This window comes from Pseudopipra pipra, chromosome 21 (assembly GCF_036250125.1).
Source record: "Pseudopipra pipra isolate bDixPip1 chromosome 21, bDixPip1.hap1, whole genome shotgun sequence".
NCBI classification, from domain to species: domain Eukaryota; kingdom Metazoa; phylum Chordata; class Aves; order Passeriformes; family Pipridae; genus Pseudopipra; species Pseudopipra pipra.
The window spans coordinates 8,094,534-8,107,173 of record NC_087569.1 but is presented as its reverse complement, the minus strand read 5'-3'; the positions used below and the strand labels follow the sequence as shown (position 1 = coordinate 8,107,173).

Sequence of the window (12,640 nt, the reverse complement as noted above, 5' to 3'; positions counted from 1 at the left end):
AAAATATATCTTATTTACCAAATGATGTGGGAGAGAAGTCATATGTACGAGTCCCAGAACCGGCACCTGGCTCATTTTTAATTGGATTTGAAGTGAGGGGCTGTCTAGTTCTTTTTTTCTGATTGAACAGCGGTACAGGCAGACAACCTAAAATTAAAATTCAAGAAATAATACCATATTAATAGCAAAAGGATACACAATCTACACTTAATAAGTAAAATGACTTAACAGTTATTTTACATCACCCAGAGGAATTACATTTCATAAACACATAACAGACCATTCCCTCACAGAACTCATATTCCCAGCCCTCTGTCCTGCACATAATCTTGTGAAGGAAACCTTTCCCTGAGTGGCCAGTTCCTTGAATCCAGCCAAAATCTTGCCCTGTGCTGCAATAAACAGGTAACCCGTTGAAGTCCACTCAGGAAATGGGGATCTAGGGCTGAATTCTGAACATCCTGTGTGCACACTGCATGTATAGTTATGTGTGTGTATATATATAAAGAAATATATATTTATATATAAAAGGATAATGAGGTGTGAATGGTAAAGCACAAAACAAGGGCCAGTACCTGCTGTGCTGCGAGTTGAGGTGTCACCAAAACTCCTTTTCATTTCTTTGCTGAGTCTTAACAGGCAACGATGTATTGATTACTCCAAATTTGCTGTATGGAAGTTAGATAAGCAAAGTAAACTAATTAATGCCGTAAACACTTCCAAATTTTATGTGATTTTGGCAGTTTCTGTGAACTCTGCAGACCCAGTGACTGGCATCACTTCAGACACAAGCCTAAAACATACAAGCAGCTGTACTGCATTTAGAAGATCCACAGGTACATACATAACATGCAACTGGTTTTTGCAGATTAGAGGCCCAAATGATTATATTTTTGAAGTAAAAGTTGTATTCTCCGCATTTTTTAAGTGCTGAAAAAATATTGAATTCACTTCTGAATTTAAAAGTACACATATATCCAAACACAAGGATTTTTGTTTTAAAATTCCTGAAAATGAAACACTAATAAAAAAAATGCGTATTTATACATTGCAGACAAAGGTGATGGCAAGGTACAAAGCTTTGAAGACAAAACCAATTTAATTATTATGTGAAAAATAGCATTAAGGTTCAAAAATAAACTTATTTTCTGTACTTCATGGTACAGATCTAAAACCTTTAGCCAATTCCCTCATACATAACATACATCACAAATCAAAAAGATATTACTATAAACCAAATATTACAAACAGAAGAAATATATATTAGCATATTAGTTATAGGTAGTTTGCCATATTTATTTTTTGATTAATCTATTTGTAATCTTTGTGTATTACTGTACACATTGAGGATACTACAGAGACTGTATGCAGCTTTACTTGCTATTCTATCAGGTTTAGCTACTGGTGCATATTGCCTTCAGTGGCATATGAATAATACTGCATATTTAGATGTATAAATAATACAAGACATTCCCTCTACATTTATTTTGATCTGACAGTTAACCATACGCAGCTATTAAAAATTTTAATAAGAATGAAGCGCAGCTTCTACCACAGCTGACTAATAGATCAATTTAGTCTTTACTTCTGTGAGATACATCAATTACACGTGCGATGACATCAAAGCAGCCTCTAGTCCATTGTCGTTATACAATTTAAAGCATATTCCTAGCACTATGAAACCTAATGGCCCCCAGTAAAACACTTGTAAAATAAAACCCCATTAAGTTTTACATTTCAGTTTATAGAGAGTTTTTGCACCGCATAGGAGCTTAGAGAGTGTTGTTTTCTGGCCTCTTCTGAAGATAAGCAACTAAACACCAGAGAAAACGCTGTAGAAAAACAGTAAGCTCAGGCAGAGCAGGGCGACCCTCGGCAGTGCCTCACACGGAGGCGGCAGCGCCGGCCGCGGGCTGAGGGCTCTGACGCCGGTGGGGGAACCTGAGGGTGTGGAATGAGGGTCAGCCCTGAGGGACTGGGATGAGCGACAAGGACGACGGACAGGGGTGAGGGTCAGCCCTGAGGGACAAGGATGAGGGACAAGGGTGAGGGACAGCCCTGAGGGACAAGGATGAGGGACAGGGGTGAGGGTCAGCCCTGAGGGACTGGACTGAGGGACAGGGGTGAGGGTCAGCCCTGATGGACTGGGCTGAGGGACAGGGATGAGGGTCAGCCCTGAGGGACTGGACTGAGGGACAGGGGTGAGGGTCAGCCCTGAGGGACAAGGATGAGGGACAGGGGTGAGGGTCAGCCCTGAGGGACTGGACTGAGGGTCAGCCCTGAGGCGAAGCCCGCCAAAAATAACGGACACTCGGCCGCGCGCTCGCGCCTCAGGCGGTGCGAAAATGGCGGGGAGGCGCTGCGGGAGCCCCGCTGAGGGAACCCCCCGGCCCGGGCTGGGGCGAGGAGCGCAGCTCCCAGGAACCATTAAATCATTAAATCAGTCCTCGGTGGGGCTTAATTACCACGTGTAAACTGGCCCACGTGGTGTCCAGCGTCAGCCTAAGAGAACATGGGGAAGGAGCTGAATCCCCACAAATGTGTGAACACAGACGTGGATGTAAATAAAATTATCCACAGTTTCACGTTGTTTTCCTCTTCAACCACTGTTCTGGCTTTTACACGCGGCTGGTTTCAACTGTGTAAAACCTTAGTGCTTGGCATGCTTGGAGCCTGTGTTGTAATGCTTTTTCTTCAGCCTTGGAAGGCTCTGGAGAGCCACATTGCAGTTCTATACACTATATATATACACACAAACACATACCTTCATGACCTTAATAGCTAGGCTTAGTTTCATTTACATGTTATTATTACATACGTTTTTCAGCTTGTAGCTTGCACTCCAAGCTCTCAGATGCACTACCACACATCTGTATGTAGCACATCAAGCCAATCTGAATTCTCAATAAACTAAATATCCTACATAATTTTTCAGAGTGCAAACACTGGCAAAGCACGGGAACAAGGGATTGGTCCCAGTGTTTATTTCTGAAGAGTTAAAACGTTCCAAGTGTTTACATTTATCCCCAAATTGGCAGGTGCCTGTCCTGGGAGACCAGGAGTTAAAGCTTTTGACCGTAAGTGCTCTAAGGGGATAAAAGAAACCTCCAGGGCTTTGGTTCCTAAACTCATGTTTGGAAATTCACTGTCACTGTCCTAAGAACGCTGCTCTCAGGAGACAAACTTCTTGCATGTTAAATGAGGTAAGCGCACAGACAATCTCTGTGTTTCATTCAGCTTTTTGGAAGGAATTATAACCATTACAGTGCTAGCGGCAATAAAAGACAAACTATATGTTCTAGCCCTGCACATTTGCATTTTGCCATTTATTCCTCAAACTGATGCCGTGTTTAAATGCAGCAAACCCAGATGCAGATCACAAATTGTGTTTTCGGGCAGTGTGTCAATGGTCATTTTGGCACCACCACTGAAGAGACGGGTCAAAGGACAGCACAGACTGTCCAGAGCTGTAAAATACAACTTTACTACTTTGTTTAATAAATTACTTACTCTGATTAAATATCTGACAGCTTCTAAGTACAGGAGTAATACAGTTGAGTGTTTAAGTAAACAGTCTCTCTGTATTAACTTGCTGTAAGGTTCAGCAAATCTGAATGCATAAACTGAAACAGAGAGAGGAACTTTTGTAGGAAATATATTCCTGGCAGAACTTGTCTAGATAAATCCTGTTTAGCTTTTCCTAGACCTACAGTCTGTCAGCCTGGGTTATAAAGCCTCTCCCAGGCACTAGCCAAACACTCTCTCAGTCACTGGAGTGTAATCTTAATAAAAAGGAATTGTTCAATAAACATTCTTTATTCCCTTGCAGTGTAACATTTTTTTATGTTTATATTGCGTGTCAGATACTAATTGCAAATACTTCTGTCACTGACACCAGTTAAAACTTATTTCTCTGTTATTAAGACCGTTTATTCTAAATGCTTTGATCCTCAGGATGGAAGTTACAGCTGCTCTTTGGCTTAAGTTTCAGAAGCCTTTTCAAAAGCTTTTGGAAATGGAAGAAAAGTTGCTGACTAAGTTTTTTGGGGGGGAAGAACACAACTATTGTCCCATCGCGGTCTAGATCTGTTTCCTTTTTAGTAAGAGACTGCAGAAGTCAGAGGGTTGTCCCTGGCAAAGTTGTTTCAGTGTGTTAGAGGTCTGTGTTAGCAGATCCTGAGATAGAACTGGAGCCAGGAACGCTTGGTAAGTCAGTCATGGATAAATTGCACTGTAATTTCAGCTCCTGTTCCTTCTAATCACTTCTTCAGATTTCTAAAACGAAAAAGGTCGTACAAGCCCCAACATGCTTTGAGGAACTCAGCTGTTCTTGGTTTTTTAGATTAAAATACTTGATGTTTCAGCATTTTGTGCAGGACTAGAGCCAAGATATGGTTCTTATTCTACTGGTTTTGCTCCCTTTAAATTATTCTGCCCTTGTATAGTGTAATATTTATGCAACCAAACATACACGAGAATACTTGTTACGCGTAGTTTGCAGTGCAAAAATGTCAGAGATATATAAGTGCATTATTAAAGTTTACATTAAAAAAGTCTTTTATACTGTCATTAGCACAGGATTTACCTACATAGTATAAATTATTAGAGGTTTCCTGGAGAAGTTAACTTTTGAACTGTGTAACAGTACCATGAGCAGCCTTGGAGACGTTACTAAATACGGAAACCAGAGGGGAGGCTCCTTGGGAGGGAGGAGGGTCAGGTTGGCAACTCCCACCTCAAAACGGGAGTCGAGAACTCTCAGAGAAATGTTCATTCACTTTCTTTCCCATCTGACCTAAACAGGCTTAAAGAGTCTCCCACTGAAAAGAAATTTTTTTTTTTCTTTTTGGAGGCAAACGTTTTACTTTACCATTATTTTCTGGTTTGCCTTCAGCAATTGTCAGAGCTGCTGAAAAGCATGACTTCCTCCTCCTCCTCCTCTGCTCTGGCTGAACCTCCGGTGAGACGGGTCGGTATCTTCGGGGGAACTCATGGCAATGAGTTATCAGGGGTGTTACTGGTCAGGCACTGGCAAGAGAACGGAGCTGAGATCCAAAGACCTGGAATGGAAGTGAAACCATTTCTCACCAACCCCAGAGCTGTGGAGAAGTGCACGAGATACATTGACTGTGATCTCAACCGGGTTTTCGACCCTGACAGTCTTGGGTAAGAACAGTTGGACTTTCTGTTGTTTTACTTTTAAAACTGCAGTTTTAAAAATCCTTTCCAGATTAAAATGTTACCACGAGTTCCACTACTGCTTTAACTGTGCAGTCACATAACTGAAATCCCTGACCTTTAACCCAAAACAGAATGAACTGCGTGAGTGTTAACAGATTCATTCCTATTGCTGGCAGAATGACTCTCGAGCCAACACATTACCTTAAACACAGCATTTTAAAATAGCATTAGATCAGCTGTAGTTGTGTGAATTGGAGCATCACAGTTCTGGGTTGCAAAGTCATTATTTCTCCCGTCTTGTGCAATTTAGCTTTGGAGCTCTCCTGAATACAATTATATTTGCAGGAAATGGCGGATAAAAGCAATTTAAGTGTTGACATCCAAGTATCTGAAAGAATGGCACACAAAGCAGGGAACTGTATTTAATTCCACTTATGTACAGTAAAAGATGAAAACTTGAAATTAGCTAAGTTAGAAATAATCTATGGCAAAAGGATAGCCAAAAAATCTCAATAATTTAACTGACTCATTATTTTAGAAGAAATGCAACCTGTAATTACTGTAAAATAGTAACTGATTTTACATTTTGAATAGGATTTGAAGTTTCTGTGCTCTTGAGATACCTATTCCAGAGGTGTACTTTGCTGTATAAACATTCTTATTCTTGGTATAGTTCCATGCTAACCAGGTAATTCTGTTTCAGAACACTTTTAATGGTAAAGGTGAATACCACTGAAGGAAATACATATTGCATATATTTTGCAAACATAGTTACTCTTACCCTGCACACCTTTTCAGCTGCCTTTTCATCTTAGAATTTTTTTGTTGATTATTATATCTAAGATAAACAGATGTTAACACAGATGTTGAGTTCATTCTTTTAATTGTTTACTTAGGAAAAACATACAAAAAACAAAAGTGGTTTTGTTTGCTTTCAGCTGCTTTGAACATAAAACACTTGAAAAAACAGCAGATTAAGACACCTGCAGGTTGTCTTCATTTTTTAAATAATACTCCTCAGTAAATCCTATGAAGTTGCCTGGTCCTGTTAAAGCACTACTGACTGTTTGGAGTAGCTTCCTGTGATCCCTTTCAGTGTAGAACCTTCAAGATTATAAATTAAGATTTTACAAAATAAGGAGAGTGAAACCCTTATACTACTCCAAGTAATGGTGTAAGTCCCATTGGCTTCAATAAGAAGCATAAATTTAACACTTTTATGTGAAGAAACCTCAAATTCCAAAGACAGAAGTAAAGAATACAAAGGTGGATTATGTGATAGATAGAGTCAGAAATAGAAAAAGGAGCTTTAGGGGCTCACATAAAAAAATCTAATCCACCTCCATCACACCAGTGGATCAACTGCATATAGATATTCCTAGCAGATTATGTCTTGCCATTTCTAATGATCCAGCAGTGGTGACCCCATAATTTTCCTCAGCAACCTCCTGTGATGCTTAAATACCCATGTAATTAGTAAGGTGTTTTGTTAGCATTTCACAAAAAACTTCCTTTATGCAACATAATACCAGTATTTCTTAAAAAATTCAAATATTACAAAGCTGGAGGTGTATTGAGAAAGAAAACTGAATTTAGTGCAAAACACTGTAAGTGTGTCTGGATTGTGCTTGGGTGGTGTCCCAAGCCTGTCATCCAAACCAGATTTACTGTCCACAGGGACCAGGTGTGAGGCCACAGAGGCTTTATACGCTGTTATTACACGGGAAAGATGTGTCCTGTGTCCTACAGAGCCCTCACACACACTGGAAGCAGATCCCAGACATTTCCTTAGGCTGAGACCATTTTTTTTAAAGCATAATTCAGCCTGAGTCACCCGAAATCACAAGTATTAAAACTTAGGAGGAACGAATTTGAGGCAGCAAAATATTCTGTGAGCTTTGAGACTCAGGAGGGCTGAAAGCAATGGAGTATGAGAAGACAAGAAATAAAACAAGTTACAAAAGACCTTGAGAGTGATGTCCAAGGCAAAACATCATGGACTGATGGCTGAATATTGTCATCAGTAGGAGGTGGATCCAATCTTGGAAGTGCTTCAAGATGTTGATAAATTTTTAGTTGGTTTTATGCATGGGGGAAATTTTGGGATGCAAAGAAATGAGAGAAATAAATTGTCTCCAGCTAAAATCAGACTGAATGATTCTAACACCCTTCTGCACAAGACACATAATTGTAACACCTGTGGAACAATCCCACTTGCTTTTTTCAAGCACAAATTCAGCCAGTTTTTTAAGAGTTTGGTAATTAAATAGGTGATTTCAACTCCAGTCCATTATGGAATTAAAGTCAAAAGAAAAGGCTATACATGTTTTGTTGACTGTAAAGCCATGGAATGAGCTCACTAATTTCTTTGTGCTGATATTAACAGCAGGCCAGTGGTGGAAGATATTCCATATGAAGTGAGAAGGGCTCAGGAAATCAATCATATATTTGGTCCAAAAGGTAGTGATGATGCCTATGACCTTATTTTTGACCTTCACAACACCACTTCTAACATGGGTGGTACCCTTATTCTTGAAAACTCCAGGGATGACTTTACAATTCAAATGGTTCATTATATCAAGGTAAAACTAATTTAAATGAACTATTAAAATAGATTATTAGTTGTAATGTTGTATTACTATATATTATTTTGTAGTTTCTTTAAATATACTATTTTTTATTCTGCAAAACTGTTTAAAATATTTAATTACTCATAGGATGGTTTTTTTTAATCAGAGATAATTAATAATTTGATTATAATATCAGGTAATTCAGATTTTAAATCATCATAATAATCTTCATGTATTAAAATGAGCATTAGTAAGACTGATGGGCAAAAAGGAATGCTTAGAATAACAACTAAGAAAATTAATGTAATTTAATCTGCTTTCACACTGATCTGTCAGGAACTTGGATAAATTTGGGTCACACATGCTAAATAGTTAAACATTAATTTCATTAAATAAAGACATGTAAAAAATAATGGAACTGGGTAATGAGAAATGTTCCCTTCATCAGTATTTATAGGAATAGTGATATGGCTTTAGAATCTGTTTGATTCTGCTGTTCCTGAAGCTGATAAATTTTAATAGAGTCAGGTTTGCAAAAGTGCTGGTTGAATTCTAGTGACAATGACTGATGGAATCCAGGTTGGGCCAAAGGTGTGGAATTTTAAGTTTTTTTCCTTAGAAACAAGGTCTATTTTAACATTTTCATTTTTTCTTATGATATGTATTCCATGTAAATCTTTCTAAGATATTTGGAGCTACAGAAAACTAAAATTACATGAAGGGCAGTGGTGGGCAGTCATCAAGAAAGATGTCTAAACCAGCAAAAATGGCAAAAAAAAAGACTGAAATAAGGCTTAATTCACAGTCTGTGTCCTCATAACAGAACCTACCATTTAAAAACAAAATAAAACCAAAACAAAGTTGAAATCTGCTTTAGAGTGTTTCAATTCTAAGTTTTGGAACCCTGCTGAGGAGAGTTTTCTCTGCTGGCAGTCTCAGACTAGAACTGTGCTCAGTTGTGGTTCAGTGGAGCTGCCTGGCCCGAGTTAATGGAACTGAGACCAACAAACACAGCTTTGTGCATTTTCTAAAGATGTCCTACTTCCTTGAGGGCCTTGAAATAAAGGCAACATATTGAAGACATTGTGTAAATCACTTCTGCATCAGTAATCTTTTGTGGCACAACATTTTAAACCATTTGCATAACAAAGACATCTTTAAACCGTCTCCACAGAAGGCTCTGGCTCCAGAACTCTGCCCTGCTCTGCTCATCGAACATCCCAGCCTGAAATATGCAACAACTCGATCTGTAGCAAAACATCCTGTCGGTAAATATGAAAACTAAAGACTATTTTAAGCCCCCATAAATGATTTAAAACATGGCTGTTTCCAGATGTGCTCGTTTCACTGTGTTGTGATCACCAGGAGTTGTTTGTTTGACAATATGCTTATTGAATTGAATTTATATGATTATTCATTCTCCTGAAGAGTTCTGATTTACACAATCAGAGTTCTGGCTTGCAAAATACAGGAGGCCAGATGGAAATTCTTAAACTCAATTAACTCACTTTTTGCAGAAAATATTTATAATATACGAGGAGAAGGAGGAAGTAACAGAACCAGAAAATCAATGTTTATGTCCTCTAAATAAGGCTGAAACACTGTTTGTTAGTCAGGAAGAGATGATGTGATAAAGGAAGGGGGAACTGATGTTCTGCATGGAATTGGTTAACTTTTTCATTTACAGAATCATAACCATAACAAAAAAATAATCATTACTTTGCTTTTCCTATTAAACAATGAATTCTCTAAAATGCAGCATGAATAGACAGCATGAGGAAAAGAATAAGAGAAACAAATACATATTGGCTCTTTCTCCTACCCTCATTAGCACACTCAAAAACGTACATACAATTCTTTAACTGACCCAGATTGGTGAGCTAAATCATCTGTTGCCTTAAATCTCACAGAACTGTGCTTTACAATTCTGTTTAAAAACATGAAACACTGACCCATCAGACACCTATTTTTGCTGTGCAGTGTAAGCCTGTGTTATGTTATTGCAACAATAATAATCTCCCTCATCTGCCAACAGGAGTCGAGGTGGGGCCCCAGCCACAAGGTGTTGCTAGAGCTGATATTTTGGACAAAATGAGGAAGATTGTCAAACATGGCCTTGATTTTGTGCAGCTTTTTAATGAAGGTAATGAGAGATTACAACCTCCTATGTCACGTCAGGGGGCTGTTTGAAGAGAATATTTAAAATAGGCTGGGCTACAACATTGTCACCCTTAAACAGGTGCAAAGGGGTGGGGAGAGAATTGCTCTCTAAAATGAAAGTCAATACATTTGGTAAGATTTGGTTAGACCAGGGTACTATCTAAAATACATCCTGACAAAATAGGTATTTAAAATTCTTTCAGAGTACATTTTATCAGTGGGGTTTGGGTTTTTTGGGTTTTTTTGGAAGTAGAAGGAAAATAATGCAGTTTTGCATGTCAGAATTTCCATTATTGTGCTGGAATGGTAAAGATTAAATACCACTGATACCATTCTGTGCTGTGCAGCATTACCAAACACAGGCCTTTCATTGATTTCTTCGTCTACAAAATAGATCTTTTTAACTATACAGGGAAAAGTCACATTTCAGCAGCAAATTTAAGCCTGGGCTTCATATGCTACAATATGTGACTGGATCATCATTTTGCAACTCACTCTGAGGGAACAACCCAATGGTTTGAGCCATTCTAAAGAGAATAAATAATGTATTGTTCTTTTTAACGGGCAGTTGTTCATTTTGACATTAAATTACATTTATTCTTTCTAGGAAAAGAATTTCCACCGTGTACAATCGAGGTTTTTAAAATAATGGAGAAAGTAGATTATCCCAGGAATAAGAACGATGAAATTATTGCTATTATTCACCCTAAACTGCAGGTAAATGCTAGAATAGTTTCTATTTCTGACATTTTCTACGTATTCTTGTGTTGCTCCTGCTACATTGTTGTGTATTTTAGTAATAAATATTTAAAATGCCAATATTCCCAATGGGTTCATTGAATACTGCAGACATTCCCTATGGTTCACTAAGGTCATCACTATTTCAGGGACTGACTTGGGAATCACTGAATCTAAAATAAGTTATGAACCTAAAACTGAAAAGAAAAAGACAATATGATAGCTTATATTTTAAAATATAAATCTAATTTTGAATTCTAAAATTTTTTAGAATATATTTAATCAATTGTGAGCATCTGCAGTTTCCTTCTAGTTCACCTCTACCAGCCTGAAAATGAGGGCCAGACATCCAAAATTCCCAGCTGCAGATTAAAAGGAATTCTTCTAAAAGCTTTTGTCATAAACTGCAGAAATTATAATTATTGAGCATAAACTCAGGAATTACAGAATATATAAAAACTTGAAAGTAAATATATCCTGTTTATTTTCTTTCCCTAAGGATCAAGACTGGCAGCCACTGAGCAACGGTGATCCTCTGTTTTTGACTCTTGATGGAAAAGTAATTCCATATCAAGGGAACTGCACAGTCTATCCAACATTTATTAATGAAGCTGCATATTATGAAAAGAAACAAGCTTTTGTAAAAACAGAGAAAATTAAACTCAATGCAAAACACCTCAGGTCCTCAGTCTCAAACCAGAGCACTTCTTAAGAGTTTATTATGGATTTTCCATAAAAAAGTGTGTTTCTTCGTGAAATCCAGGGTCAGTCAGCAGTAGTTCATGGAATAAATAGGTAAATGCACAATCTAATTTTAAATTGTAATTTAATTAACCTTGCTGAGCACTTTTAAGATGAGACATACTGTCAGAATGCTGATTATGACTCCTGTTTACTTGTTCTAAAGGATTCCTAGAGATGTAAAGAATATTTTATGAAGTTTTTATGAAGATGCTTATCCACAAAACTACATTATATATAAAAAACCTACAGTTTTTCTATTTTATAACCCCAAACCTCCAATAACCAACACTTTTGAAATGGGGTAAGATCCTTGAAACTAATTCCTCAGATAAACTTACAAAATGTGAGACAAAGGAAAAGCTGAGGAGAGAGAAACAAAGGTATATAATAAATGATATTATCTGCATATATGACTAGTTCCCACTGTGCTGAAGTGAAGGCCTTGGGGTTTGTTTTGTTTTTCTTTTTATACTTACAAAGATAAAAATAAGCTAAAAATACAGGATTCCTGAGAAAAATACACTAAAATGAAATGTAAAGCTTTTCCAAGTATTACAAGATTTATTCAAGCTCTTTCTGATTGAACATTGATTCAAAGACAGAAAGGGTTGACTTTAGGAAGTACTGAGTAGCTGGAGACATACTGGAGCAATATTGAAATTCAGAAAGAAAAGATGTGCTTAACCAGTGAACCTTTAGAAGAAAATTTCTATTGCAATGGAAAAAAACAGAAGTTTACAGTCATTTCACTTCCTAGATGTATCCACATTTTCCAAACAAAACTTCCATCAACTGTTGTACCCCAAAAGTTTTCAGAGAAAAAGGCAAAATTTAAGCAATTACTTGGGTTTTGATGAAGAGCAATGCACAAACCATACCTGAGTATTTCAGCATGGAAATTCGGGAGGATTCCATATGGGGAGACTTCTCAGAATTTCAAGACTTGTTCTGTATCTGCAGAGAGAAAGTCTGTCATAGGAACTGAGAAAGAGAAGAAAATGGGGGTTTAATTTATTTTCTTAAGTTGTTTTTAACATATTTGACAATTTTTTAACATATTTGACAATTAAGAACTTTCATAAGGATACTCTAATTAACTATTAACCGAAAGACTAATTGTCCAGATAACTCCCACATTATACCTTTTGAAAAGTGATGTCTTCCTTATTTACTACTAAATTTAAAGTATTTTTTCCTTGTCTTTGTGTAACTCCTATGGCAATCAAATAAAAACAGAGGACAGAATG

The 12,640-nt window shown here is 37.5% G+C and overlaps 2 protein-coding genes across 11 annotated transcripts in view; one reads left to right on the top strand and one right to left on the bottom strand.

Moving 5' to 3' along the window:
- The window catches only part of SPATA22 (spermatogenesis associated 22), a 71,010-nt gene extending 68,698 nt beyond the window's left edge, over positions 1 to 2,312 (bottom strand). For 6 of the 10 annotated variants that reach the window (XR_010435628.1, XR_010435629.1, XR_010435631.1 and 3 more), the window contains exons 1-3: positions 1,735 to 2,312; positions 576 to 668; positions 19 to 147 (exon numbers count right to left, since the gene is read on the bottom strand). Coding sequence is in view for 5 of the 10 variants with exons in the window: in XM_064677956.1 (XP_064534026.1) it covers positions 19 to 147; positions 576 to 618 (172 nt within the window). In the remaining 5 variants the exon portion in view is untranslated. The remainder of the gene's footprint in view (positions 1 to 18; positions 148 to 575; positions 669 to 1,734) is intronic. The other 4 variants (XM_064677953.1, XM_064677957.1, XM_064677954.1 and 1 more) reach the window with 3 other exon arrangements.
- A 623-nt stretch (positions 2,313 to 2,935) lies between these two features.
- On the top strand, positions 2,936 to 12,638 carry ASPA (aspartoacylase). The gene is made up of 7 exons (XM_064677959.1): positions 2,936 to 3,203; positions 4,895 to 5,166; positions 7,568 to 7,763; positions 8,926 to 9,019; positions 9,787 to 9,894; positions 10,519 to 10,628; positions 11,149 to 12,638. Exons 1-7 carry the CDS (start codon positions 3,192 to 3,194, stop codon positions 11,359 to 11,361), a joined length of 1,005 nt encoding a protein of 334 aa, XP_064534029.1. The 5' UTR covers positions 2,936 to 3,191; the 3' UTR covers positions 11,362 to 12,638.
- The last annotated feature ends 2 nt before the right edge of the window (positions 12,639 to 12,640 follow it).